The 12,857-nt window shown below is 40.7% G+C and overlaps 1 protein-coding gene across 1 annotated transcript; it reads right to left on the reverse strand.

Moving 5' to 3' along the window:
• Positions 1-478: 478 nt before the first annotated feature.
• On the reverse strand, positions 479-2,956 carry LOC117767735 (glial cell line-derived neurotrophic factor-like). The gene is made up of 2 exons (XM_034595571.1): positions 2,274-2,956; positions 479-1,536 (listed from the first exon to the last, which is right to left on the reverse strand). The coding sequence occupies exons 1-2, from the start codon at positions 2,518-2,520 to the stop codon at positions 965-967; spliced, it is 819 nt and encodes a 272-aa protein (XP_034451462.1). The 5' UTR covers positions 2,521-2,956; the 3' UTR covers positions 479-964.
• Positions 2,957-12,857: the final 9,901 nt, after the last annotated feature.

The raw sequence follows: 12,857 nt of genomic DNA on the forward strand, positions 1-12,857 counted from the left end.
TGTTTTCACCCCTGTACGTTTGTTTGTCAGCAGGATGACGTACAAATTTCCAGCAAACTTGGCGGAAAGAAAGAACTATTCAATTTTGCCGCTGATCCACAATTGGTTTTCATCACTTTCTTTAACATTGCGAATTAGGGTTTTTTTTTTTTTTATATTCACCAATTTCAGAGAGAATCATTACTTAATCTTGACAAAAGTAATATCTATGAGCGTGGGCAGTATGGTGCAGCTCAGAAATAAAAAATGGGGACCTAGCAGATTTACATGTGGTTTCACAAAGGGCTGTGCGGTAACAAATAAAAACCTGTAACTACGTACGTACGAGATGACGTAATGTGGACTTAGATATAGGAATTGTCTAAATCTGGGGAGGGGACTGGGGAGGTATGCACTCCAATGAGTACCATTCTAGTTTTGCAATTTAAACCACCCAGGTCTTTTACTGCTTTTGTATGGAAATAAACATTATTTAATTTAAAGCTTTGGCACACTCTAAAAATATCACATAACAGTAATAAATAACATTTATTCCTTTTATAAAAACAAAATAAATATCAATAAATTAATACATTCAACATTTCATAAATACTTTTCATAACGTGTGTCCATGTAACTGTACGTGCTATACAGTAGTAGACGGATTGAGTCTGCTGTATCATCCATTGTGTTTGATGGGTTTCAGTCTTTGAGGTTGAGTTTGAAACACATTTGTGATCTGAGAGGTTACACTGTAGAAGAAGTTGTGGATATTGTGAAGTGGAGAAGACGTGGATCAATAAGAGTCGTTGCTTTGGAATAGAAACTGAAGTGAGGCCACCACCTCTCCTCAGTTACTGATGAACTCGGGTCATGGTTCACACGTCCTCACAATGTGAAATGTCTTAGGAGAAAAAAATCACTTCAAACTTCAAAGTGGTAGAGAATGTAAAATGACACAAAGCCTCACACCGGTTCTTGGTCCCTACACACAACCACATCTCCTGGCAGAGTGCTTCTTCATCGTGTGGTACACAAGGTTGTCGTCCAGAAACGAGAGATCATCGTCAAACGATATTGGCCGACAACAAGTCTGAGGGGGCGTGTCCTTGGGAGGAAACCGTCTGTTGTGAGCGAGGTTGTAGAGGATTTTGTCGTAGTTGGTCTCGGACTTCCTGCAGGGTCCCGAGCAGTACCTGAATATCATTTCCTCGCCGGAGCGGTAGCCCAGACCCAGGTCCGACACGTTGAGGTGGATCTGTTTTAGCACACAGCCCTGTCCTCTGCCGCCTCCTACTCTAACCTTCCGGCCTGTCTCTCCGCCTCTAGCTCCTCCTCTTCCTCCTTTACCTTGCTGCTGGCTCGCCCCTTTCTTTCGCTCCCTTCTGTGCCGAGTGCTGCCGCTCAAGTTTTCTTTGGAGGGGGAGGAGGTGGTGGAGAAAGAAGAGGTAGATGAGGACACGGTGGAGGTGGAGGAGCGACTTCTTCTACCGATGGTCACTTTGATAAATTCCACCAAATCTTCAAAGTCACCGGGAAGGGGCTCCTCCATGGTATCTGGAACACATTGAGAGGAATGGTACTCTTCATAAATATCATATTATACCAAACAAACATAAGACACTACATGCAAATGCAGAAATGGTTGTGTCATTGTTTGTGTTTTGAACTCCAAGTTACAAATACTGTACATTCTGTTCTTATCTATGCACCAGAAATCAGTATGTTTGTATTGACGTCACTGAAGCTGCAGCAGCTTATATTTAGCTTTGAGACACAAGAGGTTAAAAATAATGAATCCATCAAAGGAAAAAAAGAAAATGAATCTTTAAGTCATATATGGGAAATAAACATTCAAATATAAGTCAGATTAATCAGGAACATAAATAAAATGATGGTATGTTGGGTCACATGTTCTGTGTGTTCTGTCAAAAACTATAAGCATGTTTTATGTGGGTAGTGCACACTGTTAGAAAAGCTATGACGAAAGAAATAACATGAAAAACCACTTGTTCTGAATGAAGAATGCCTAATTGCTAAGTGGTTAATGGTCAGAATCAGATATCACTGCAATGCTTCAATGACACTAGATGCTGCACTAGGAAATATGTCCAATTCAATGAGCTGTTTTGTATCAAATTTAACATTGTTTTTATTAAATGCCAGTTCCACATGTTTCCAATTTACTCTCATTTCTATTGTATTTTTGGACATTGATCGTTCACAGAATTCAGGACTCAGAGCCAGTCTACTGAATGCAGTCTGGTTTTGGAACAGGACCCACAGGCTCTTACATTTCTCTCCAGCAGCCAGCGTGTCCCTCCAGTCCGCCGTGTCCGCCTCAGAGCGGCTGATGCCCGCGGAAGAGACCGACAGGCGGATCTGAACCGGCGGGAGCTCCAGGGGACTCTCCGAGGAGGCGGAGGAGGCGCGCCCTCTCCTCTTGGAGGACGCTGACTGGCGCCGGTCCCGGAGCAGCGGGCTGGCGTGCACGGCGCTCAGCAGAATCAAACAAGTGGTCAGACTGTCCCATAACTTCATGGTCCACCTCAGTCCCACAGAAGGACATGGCGCGACGCAAAACCAGTTCTCATCTGGCGACAACGACGAGCGAGCGCATGTTGAAGACGTGTAACACACCAGCTCGGGCTCTGGTCGCTGGAGACGGTGAAGCTCAATGTAAAGTATCAGTCACGCGCCAACTGGCAGACACAGGTCTGTGCGGCGTGGCGCAACATCCAGGGCGCACGAAACCAAAGCCAGAAGCGCAGGATAACTTCCCCCTGAAGTTATTGTTTGGATCCAGCGACGCTTGGAAGACAAAAATAAACGATTCCCACTTTACAGTCCGGGGTTTTCATCCAGTGCGCACGGTTTCTATTGCGCAACGCGGTGACGCACGCAGACTCGTGCTCATCCCCACTCACCATCACAATCCTGACTGCCTGGAGGAAGAGAGCGGGCTGAGAGGAGAGATGGGGAGCGGTGGTGACGTCTCACGGTCCATCCTCAGTCTCCACCCATGAAGACTGCAACAAGAGTCCCAAACCATGACTGAACTCCGGAGTTATTGGTGAGAGAAGAGAGGAGTTGTGTTATGAAAGAGGCTCAGATGACTGCGAGGGAGAGGAGAGAGAAGTTTCACACTTTCCACTAACAACACTCCAGATTCCATTTCCTGCTTTCCCTCTTTGGTTGATATTGGATGGGGAATGAGTTTCCAATCAGCCAGTCAAAACACACAGCGGAGATTGTGTTGCTACTAAGAATCACAGTGCTTTTATGAGCAGAGGATATTTAACAGAACTGATATTCATCACAGATTAACTTAAACACTTCGCTTCCCTACATAGATGAGATCATGTCTAAGTTAGGACAAGAGTCATTCCATTAGATTTTCATTAATTCCAATAAATTGGCGAAATGTCTTTCTCAAGTTAGGTCAAGAACCAATGGTTTAAAAAGTCAGTCAATCAATCAAGCAAGCAAGTAATCAATCAACAAACCAGCCTACTTACTTACCAACCAACCTACTTACAATCAACCAACCAACTAACCAACCAATCTACTGCCTATACCTACCTACGTACCACCAATCAATCAATCAACCAATCAATCATTCAATCAAGCAAGTAATCAATGAACAAACCAACCTACCTACCTACAACCAACTAACTAACCAACCAACTAACCAACCAATCTACTGCCTATACCTACCTACCTACCACCAATCAATCAATCAATCAATCAATCAATCAATCAATCTTTATTTCTATAGAGCATATTCACATATGACAATTTGCCTCATTGGTCTTAACAATCTGTACAAAGTGTAACATCTTCTGTCCTTAATCCTCAGAGAGTTAGGAAAAACTTATATTGATAAAAAAGTTATGTGCGGGCTGGACAGAAGTGCAATAGATGTCACGTGTGACAGAGCAGAATAACTTTATTTAAAACACAAAAGGTGCAAAAGAACATTTTTAAATACATATTAGGTCATATTAGAACGATTTCCAACTATTAATACATTTTTGCATGTTTGGGATTTTTTATTTATTCATGATATTATGATGCGGAGAAAGACAACAAACTGTGGATCATCTTACCGCACATGTGTTTTGTGTTTTTAGCGTCAAAAATAAGAAACACAGAACCTCAGCATCCACCTCCACCATACTCGGTGTACAGTGGAAAAATGTGAAGATGACACTGTGTCAAATCATGTTGTTGTTCATCTTTCCCATAACATGTTTAGAGAACGTAACAAGGGAGGGATGTGCACTGCGCAAAACAATATTTAATGATTGAAAGCAGAGGAGAGATGTCGTGAAAGTGATCTGAGGAGTTGACGGGGCCTGCGTGTCAAGTCCTCTCTTTCCAAGAGTACTTAAAAGTTGTTTATTTCACTGTAGTCTGCAGCACGGTAAAACTGACGGCACACACAGCTGTAATGGTTTAAGACTTTTTGATCGGGTTAAGCAGAACAAATAGCGTATATACGGTAGATGATAATGTACACCACATGATCCTGTTTGATGCAAAGTCCAGATGGATCGAGGTCCAGCCTTGTTTATGTGGACATGTGCGAGCAAATGTGCAGTTATTTCACATGTTGTGGAGTGTTTCAGAGAGCAAATTTAATAGGAGCAAGAATTGCCATAAGTAAAAGGACAATTCAAGTGTCTTCTGATTTTGAACAAATATCACATGAACCCTTGCAATGTGCTGTATTTTCTCTCCTTTGTGTTGTTCATAGTCATCATTTCCTTAATTTCCTCTGTTCTTTATAAGTGATTACTGAGGATAAAGTATACGTGTCCTCTGTTGCATACCAACTTTCTTCTTTCCAGCACAATCCTTCCCTTTCCTCCAACTGACGCTGCCAATTTTGGACTTAAACTTTGCAGCAGTCCATGAACAATGTTGATGCGAAATACATACACACCATACATGCATCCGAAGACATTTTTTATGCAGATGTGTAAACATACATGCTCTTCCACCTGTGAAGTGTAGTGTTTCATGGTGAATCATGCCTGTGTCACTGTGAGCACACATGTTAGCCACATTGTATTGCGACTACACTGAACATGCAAAAAACCATTGGAGCATCCAAATGAGTTGTAACCGTAGCTTTGGGGAAATTAGTTAACTGAGAGCTCAAAGGAACTCTCCCGAATGGAAATATACCTCAAGCTCCAGCAGACTACGCTCCTGCAAAGCAGCAAATTTACCAAACAGATGTCCATTCCCCTCCTTGCAAGGCACGGGGGCTAATCAGGGGGCTGATCTGCAATTGAACCTGTTAGCCATTTTGGAAGACGGGGGTTCAGTTTGACTCACATGTAACCGGATAATTGCACAGGTCATTTCACCCGTCATTATCGGGCTGACTTCAAACTGCAGCTCCAGAATGGCTTGTGGGAGGGAGGAGCTGACCGTTTTGGATGACAGTGTGATTTGGGAAATGGCTGCCAGGGCAGTGATTATCAGGAACAAAAAAGTATATCCTGACTCTGACACACTGACAGGGAGAGAGGGGAGATTGGTGATAATGTCTCCTGTCGTCTTGTTTTCTCTGCATTTGCAAGTGGATTGATGACATGTAAAGACAGACATGGTTCAAGTGATGACAGTATCAGTCAGTGTCAGAGTGACAGGGTCAGAAACCAGGAGGAAAATTCACAGCGAGCAAGTGAGCATGTTGATGACGTTTCTAACATGGGACATGGCGCAAAACTGAAAAAGAGAATATTAATATTCTAGGATGTAAAAGAGGAGCCGTACACGTAGAAGACGGAGACAAAGACGTCAATTTAAAAAGACAATGAGATTCGAGAGCAAGCATACATCAGGCCTTCCTGAGTGTTAAGGGAGTGATCAACAGGAAGAATACTTTACAGATGAGGGAGTCACCTGAGTAATGTGAGAGAGAGAGAGAGAGAGAGAGAGAGAGAGAGAGAGAGAGAGAGAGAGAGAGAGAGAGAGAGAGAGAGAGAGACTTGAGTTGGGTGAGGTCTCCCTTCATGCACAGTGAATGAACACATGGTCCACGATGCAATCAAGCTAAAAGGGCACATGTCACTCCGCTGCTTATCGATCGCTACTGGCCACGGCCGCCCACATCAAGCTCCACTTCTATAGCTGCACCAATTTACTTTAACTCAATCATACAGGCTCGTATTGTGTCTCTGCATTCCAGACACAGTCATAGTCCAGACTGTAATTGTTCAATGGTTGGCAGAGCCACCAAAGAGCAGCATTGTCTCTCTCTATGTTCAAGAATCATCAAATCTCATAGAGAGCTCTTCTTACACCTCTTTACACATGTCCTGCTACAATGTTGCAGTATTTATACATACATACACACACACACATATATATATAAATCCATCCATCTATCTATCTATCTATCTATCTATCTATCTATCTATCTATCTATTTATCTATCTATCTATCTATCTATCTATCTATCTATCTATCTATCTCACAATCACATTCACTCCCACACAGAATATCTTAAGCAATAGGCCTACTAAGCCTAATAAGTGATACAATCTATAAATACAATCAGAATATCGCACATACAGCAACATATACAATATACAATCTAAATGTTCATCCCACATCTAATATTATATAAAATGTACCTCACACAGCCTCATGTACGATATACTGAGAATAAGACTCCAGTATACACAATAATACATAGCCTACAATAAGCTCACAATCTAGATCCCCAGACATAATCTATCTAACACCAAAACATGCCTAATGTATCTCAAGTTAAATAATACGCACAGATTCCTGTATTATTATTACATTTCAGTGTTTTATATATTTTGTGTGTCAATGTAAGAAGCCAGCCAATCAGGTGTCAGCTCCGTGTCCTGACGTCAGGTTCACTTCCTGTTCCACCTGCACTCAGGAGAACAGATGCTGCCGCTAATGAAAACTGTCACTCAGGGTTCAGAAGCTGTAAAAGTCATTTAAAGTTGGTGAAAGCATTTGTCAGAACAGTTTAAACATAACTCACCTGTGTCAGTAACGAGCAGAGGACCTGTCCCTGCTGCTGTCAGAGGAAAACTCCCACAGGTGAGGGATCTTACCTGTTTCTACCATAGCTATCGCGTTAGCCGCTAATGCTAACAAATACAATGGTTCCCTTGTTTTTAAAGTGCTCTCCATGCGATGTTGAAGCGGGAAAACATCTTGGTTTAATTTGATATGTAAACGTAGCTGATGAATTTGATCCTTGGAGAATTGAATGTTTAATTGTATCACTGTAAGAACCTTAACCTGCACACTTCAAGCACATTCAAAGACACTTTCTTAAAATGTTTGGAGCCTTTCATGGCGCAGGGTCACGGAGGAGCACCTGTGTTTTCATGTCTTTTCATGTGATGTGCATTTTAACTCGGTTTAGTTTCTGGATCACTTTTCATCCTTAAGAGTAAATGCATGAAAACACAGCCTCCATTAACAGTCTTTATTAAAGAGTTTGTACTGTACAACAAATCCCTGAGTATTTTATTTGTACTTTTTTTTACACCACTTGCATAATTGTAAACTTTGAATCAGAAGTTCTTGTAGTAACCACAATTCCCTCAAAACGTAAGACAAATGAATTATTTTTGGTAATGGGATTTTGCAATATGTTACTTGTTCAAATTTTCAATTCATATATCATATAGAGAACAGTGACAGACTTTGACTAGAAATGTTCTAGTTTTTTGTACGTTTCATTATTCCAGAAGCCTGAATGTGGGTTCTGACCTTATCCACTATAGGTCAGGTTTTTTGGATATGTTGGATGTTGAGCTACAGCCCAACGGACTGGATCTTGAAACTCTAGAAATGAGGGCAGTGGCTCTCCTGTAGAGTCACGTAGGCAGCATGAAGGCTCTTGATTCGTAGTTTTTACAAAGGAAATGATGAGATAAGGTCCTCTGTATGTGTCCTTTTGGGTGATGTTCCCATTTATTGCAACAACAACAAAAAATCATGAATAATGAACTGACATTGAATAATTGTCTTGCATATCAAGTAAGAACCGTTTGCTCCCCAACACCTACAACCCCAAACTGATCTAATCTGCCCTTAAATGCAACTGGTGCTCCATTGAAATAACTAGATACAAAAGAACCTACGCCCCCTAGTGGTAAAAAAATAATACATTACACAATAGCTCCTACACAGAGGATTGGAAACCTGAACTTTGAGGATTGTGTTGACACCCTTTATATACAGTCTATGGTTGACCCACACACACACACACACACACACACACACACACACACACACACACACACACACACACACACACACACACACACACACACACACACGTAACCACACGTAACCACACACTCTAAACTTTTCCACAGTTGTACAAACAGAACAATCAGTTTTGGTTAAGTGAAAACCCTGAGCTCACGTCCGTGACTGAGAAGGAAATTGGGGTCAAATTGATTCTGAGTGTAGACTTGTTTGTGAACGATTGTTTTATTTAATGACTGTGATAACTAAGTGCGCACATTTGAATTTTTTCGACTTTATTAAACAACTTTCCATTAAAAAGTTTATGCTTCCAAAGTGAGACTTTGTGTTTGTGATGATTCTGCTGCGTTGTTTGGATCCTCTTGGCTCTGTAGTCCATCCCAGCAGCTTCTGATTTTCTGGCCTAAATGGCACATCTACACCCCTTTTAAACTTTAATATAGTTTGTCACCTTTACTAATAAAGGCTTCCCTCACTTGTTGTGCGGGTCCTTACTTGATCTCCCGGCACTTTTTCTAGAACACATTTACTACTTAGTGTCTACTGCAAAATCTCCTGCTGTACTGCAGCTTGAGTGTTGCCCCTCACTTGAAACTCAAATATTTGCCAAATCAAATAAAAGCATTTGTTGAATGAGTAAATGGATACACGAAATCCAGACTCACAGAGCTGTTAACATGACTGTTTTATTTATGCCAGATGAATTTACAACAACTGGGCAGCTTGTGTATTTTCCCTGCAGTTGCCAAGGAGCAGGAGCAGGAGAAGCTGGTTTCTAGCTACATAGGTTAACTTGAACCGCTGCTGGGCTTAGTTCACCTTGGATTGGTGCTACTGGAGCCTCAGGGTGACCAGGCATTATAGGTTTGTCAGGAATGTCCCAGTGGGGTCAATAACTGTTGTTCAAACAATTCACTTTAATGGTTGTAAGTGTGAAATTGTTGGCTGTGTAAAATCTAAATGGCTTGTAGAAACGTAAGGCTACATTCATTAAATCCTATGACATTTTAGTTTATTACCAGTTGAAAGCACTGAAGCCAGATGTGCTGATTACACACACACACACACACACGCACACACACTTGCATACGCATTTTGTAGGACTTAAAAGCTGCCACTAGAGGACACCGTTAACCCCTGTTATTATCAATGTGTTATACATTTTACAGGACATCAAGCCTGACAGTAATATATTGTTTTTTATTTATATCATGTTTAAATATAGCTGCCTACCCGTCAGTAGATTTTTATTTCTTCCCGCAAAGTGACTGTCTGCTGTACAAAATACTACACTGATAAATATATAATAAATAAAGAAGGCATAGATAAAGACTAAAATCAATTAATCTTTATTTTTGGTGATCTCTGTGGTGCGGTGAACAATAACATATTAGTTCCGCTAAAATCTGAAAACAAAACATGTCACACCCTCCTGACGATGCAGGCTGCTGTTCCTCTCAATGAGTTTAACAATTATCTAAACCACCAGTCTGGTTAATTTGCTTGTTTTATATTTAAATAACAAAGTAACAAATCATTTCTTTACTTTAACAAGGCTATAATGGAAGCTACCGTTTGTTTCCTGTGTGCTTTGAGTAAACTTGCTCACCAGAAGGAAAAGGTTATTATTTTTGTTAAGTTATGAAAGAAACTTAATATTGTTTTACTGTTTTTATGACAACAGTTCTATGAAAACAATTTGTTTTTGTTTTGTCACTGGCTGAAACGTGAATGTCTCCATTTCCATCTATGCCCTCGTCTTTCTCTCTGTCCCCATCTCCTCCTGTGTGGTTGTGTTTGTCCAGGAGATGGAACCAGTGAGTCCCTGACATGCAGATCAGTGTCCATCACCTCAGCCGGTGAACTTCACCTCGCTTCACTTCCACAGTTAGTAACTCAGTGATGACCATTCTCACACTGTCAACATCCTCTAGAAAGATTTGTTTACAGTTGAAAGTTTACAATTTTTAGAGGTTTTACACATGAAGTTCTCATACAACCTCTATAGTCTCTTAAATTAAACATGTTTAAGATGAAATTTTGTCCTAATGTTTATTAATTACCTCCGCAAATGAGGTTATGTTTTCCCCCCTGATGGTTTGTTTGTTGATTTGTGAACGGACATATTTCCAGGAAACTTCCAGGAGGGATGTGGGTCCAAGAAGAATCCACTAACCTTTGTGCTGACTCACATCAGGGGGCGGACCCAGGATTGTTTTTTGACTGTAACATTGCAAGGTAAGGCATTCTTAAACATTTTAGCAGATTTTTCAGAATTCACTATTTTCATTACGGGATTCTACTGAGTCGTTCTAGTTTGTTGAAATATATTCCGATAAATTTTATGATTCCATGATTTCAAAGTCCAGAGGTTATGTGTTTGCCTGACATTTCACTCATGTCAGAATAGAACACTGAAAGGATTGATGTTAACTTTTTTTACGAAATGGCACAAGGTTCAATTGCAGTGTGTTGAAATGAAGAATTCTTTATCAGGTCTTATTATGACTCGTGTATCAGTTTTTGAGAACAGATGAGAATTGGTTGAGAACACAACATAAATCCTTCAGAGGTAACTAATCATCTACATTGTCTTCACCCTGCTGCAAATATCTTATAATGAAAAAAGGCTTTACAACGTCTGAGGATATAGGATCATATATCAAAAGAATCGTCTTCCCTTTGTCCTAAAACAGCAATGGTGACATTTCACTCACTTGACCCGACTCTGACCTCTGCGGATAATCAGATCACAGCTTCAGTGACCCAAAGAGTATGTTGTCATTTCATTACAAGAAGTGGAACATGTGAGTGAAGAGAGGAAACGAGGGGAACAGAAATGAAAACAAATCACAGTCACTCTATTAAAAAAAAAAAATGATACTGCCTTTGTTCGGAAGGTTTTTGATTATGTTTGAAAAGGCTGATTTGTTTTGTGGATCAATGGCGAACGGATGTCTGTGTAACACCAGAAAACAGATAAAGATAAAGGAAAGTGTTATGTGTGTTGGTTTTTCGAAAAGACCCAAACTTCTTGATGACTTTTGTCTGACCGGGTCAAAACATCATTCTATTCTAAGCACGGATATTTACAAGCTCTTACTACACCTGGTATGATCTTGTATTCTGGCTGCTCATGGGAATGCTATTACTGAAAAGAAAACGAGCGATGACATTTTGTTAAATGGAGTCGACTCTCTTTTCAACAATGCTCTCATTTTTCTTTACTTCTCCTTTTCAGATGCAGGTACAGAGGATTAAAACATGTTTGGCCTGCACCTGATATTTTGTATTTTTGCACCAGACATATGGAAAAACGAGAGCTGCCACGTCGTCACCTCATCGATGCAAAGGAAACAAAGTCCTGTGACTTCGACATGACGGCATCTTCAATACATTCACCTTCTGTAAGTATTCTCCTTAGGTTAATAGCACCATTCTAGCAGAGAAATCTTAATGAATGTGTGATATAGATTATATGACTGTAATTTACATGTACAACTAAAATGGCTTATGTTGAATATCTGCTTGGAGAGACTTTCTATAGCTGACACTGTGGGCCACGGAAAATCAGAACTAGATAAAGGATTTTCAAATGATTCTCCACTAATCGAGGGCTGGTGTTATTTCTGAATCTTGCATACTCATTTTGAATAAATGTAGAATATCCCGAAAAATTAAGTCTAAGTGAGATGAGCGGCAGAGTGCAAATGAAAATGGCTTAACAAATCAGCCTGCATGGTTTCTGGCTGCTGGTTAGATTTTTGTGCAGAACACGTAATAAGTAATTTTCACAAGATTCATAATAGTCGACGCTGACGACCAGGGCTTTGGCACTGGAGGTTTGTAAGAGTTGGGGGTGCTGAGAGAAAGTGGACGTAATGACTCTCAAATTAAATGGTCAACATTTTATACCGCATCAGGCATTCAATTGCCACTTGAAATCCACGATTCTTTCTATTAGTTACCCAATATTATCTTCGTCTTGTTCTACATTTGTGCACCTGCGGCCCCCTCAGTACCCAGACTTCCAGCCCCCTGGCAACAGGGTATGTAAAGCCGGCTATTGCCTGGGACCTCAAGCTGAGAAGGAGCCGCGGAGGACAGCTGATGGTGTAAGTCCACAGCAATGATACTTTTTGGCAGATGATATTATTTATGTCTATGGACAGTATGACCTTTGTTTATAATTTTGATAAAAATTATATATAACTATAATAGTTATAGTCAGTTTTCCTTTACCCAGAGCCCCCAAAGTCCCTTGAAGCGATCCTGCTTGATAGCTGGTATACTCTCTCTCTCAAACTCATGCATACACGCACATTTTGAGTTTACACACACACACACACACACACACACACACACACACACACACACACACACACACACACACACACACACACACAAACCCTTTTTCCCCCCAGGTTACCACCACATTAAATAATCAGCCGGACAGTTGTTAATGAGTTCACAGCAGCTTGGCCAACATGGATTAATGCATTCATTGTTTTGCCCTTTTGATCATTGTTGTGCCCACAAACAGTCAATCACACACACACACGCACACACACAGTATCAACATGGAGTGTCTGTTG

This window comes from Hippoglossus hippoglossus, chromosome 9 (genome assembly GCF_009819705.1).
Source record: "Hippoglossus hippoglossus isolate fHipHip1 chromosome 9, fHipHip1.pri, whole genome shotgun sequence".
Taxonomy (NCBI): domain Eukaryota; kingdom Metazoa; phylum Chordata; class Actinopteri; order Pleuronectiformes; family Pleuronectidae; genus Hippoglossus; species Hippoglossus hippoglossus.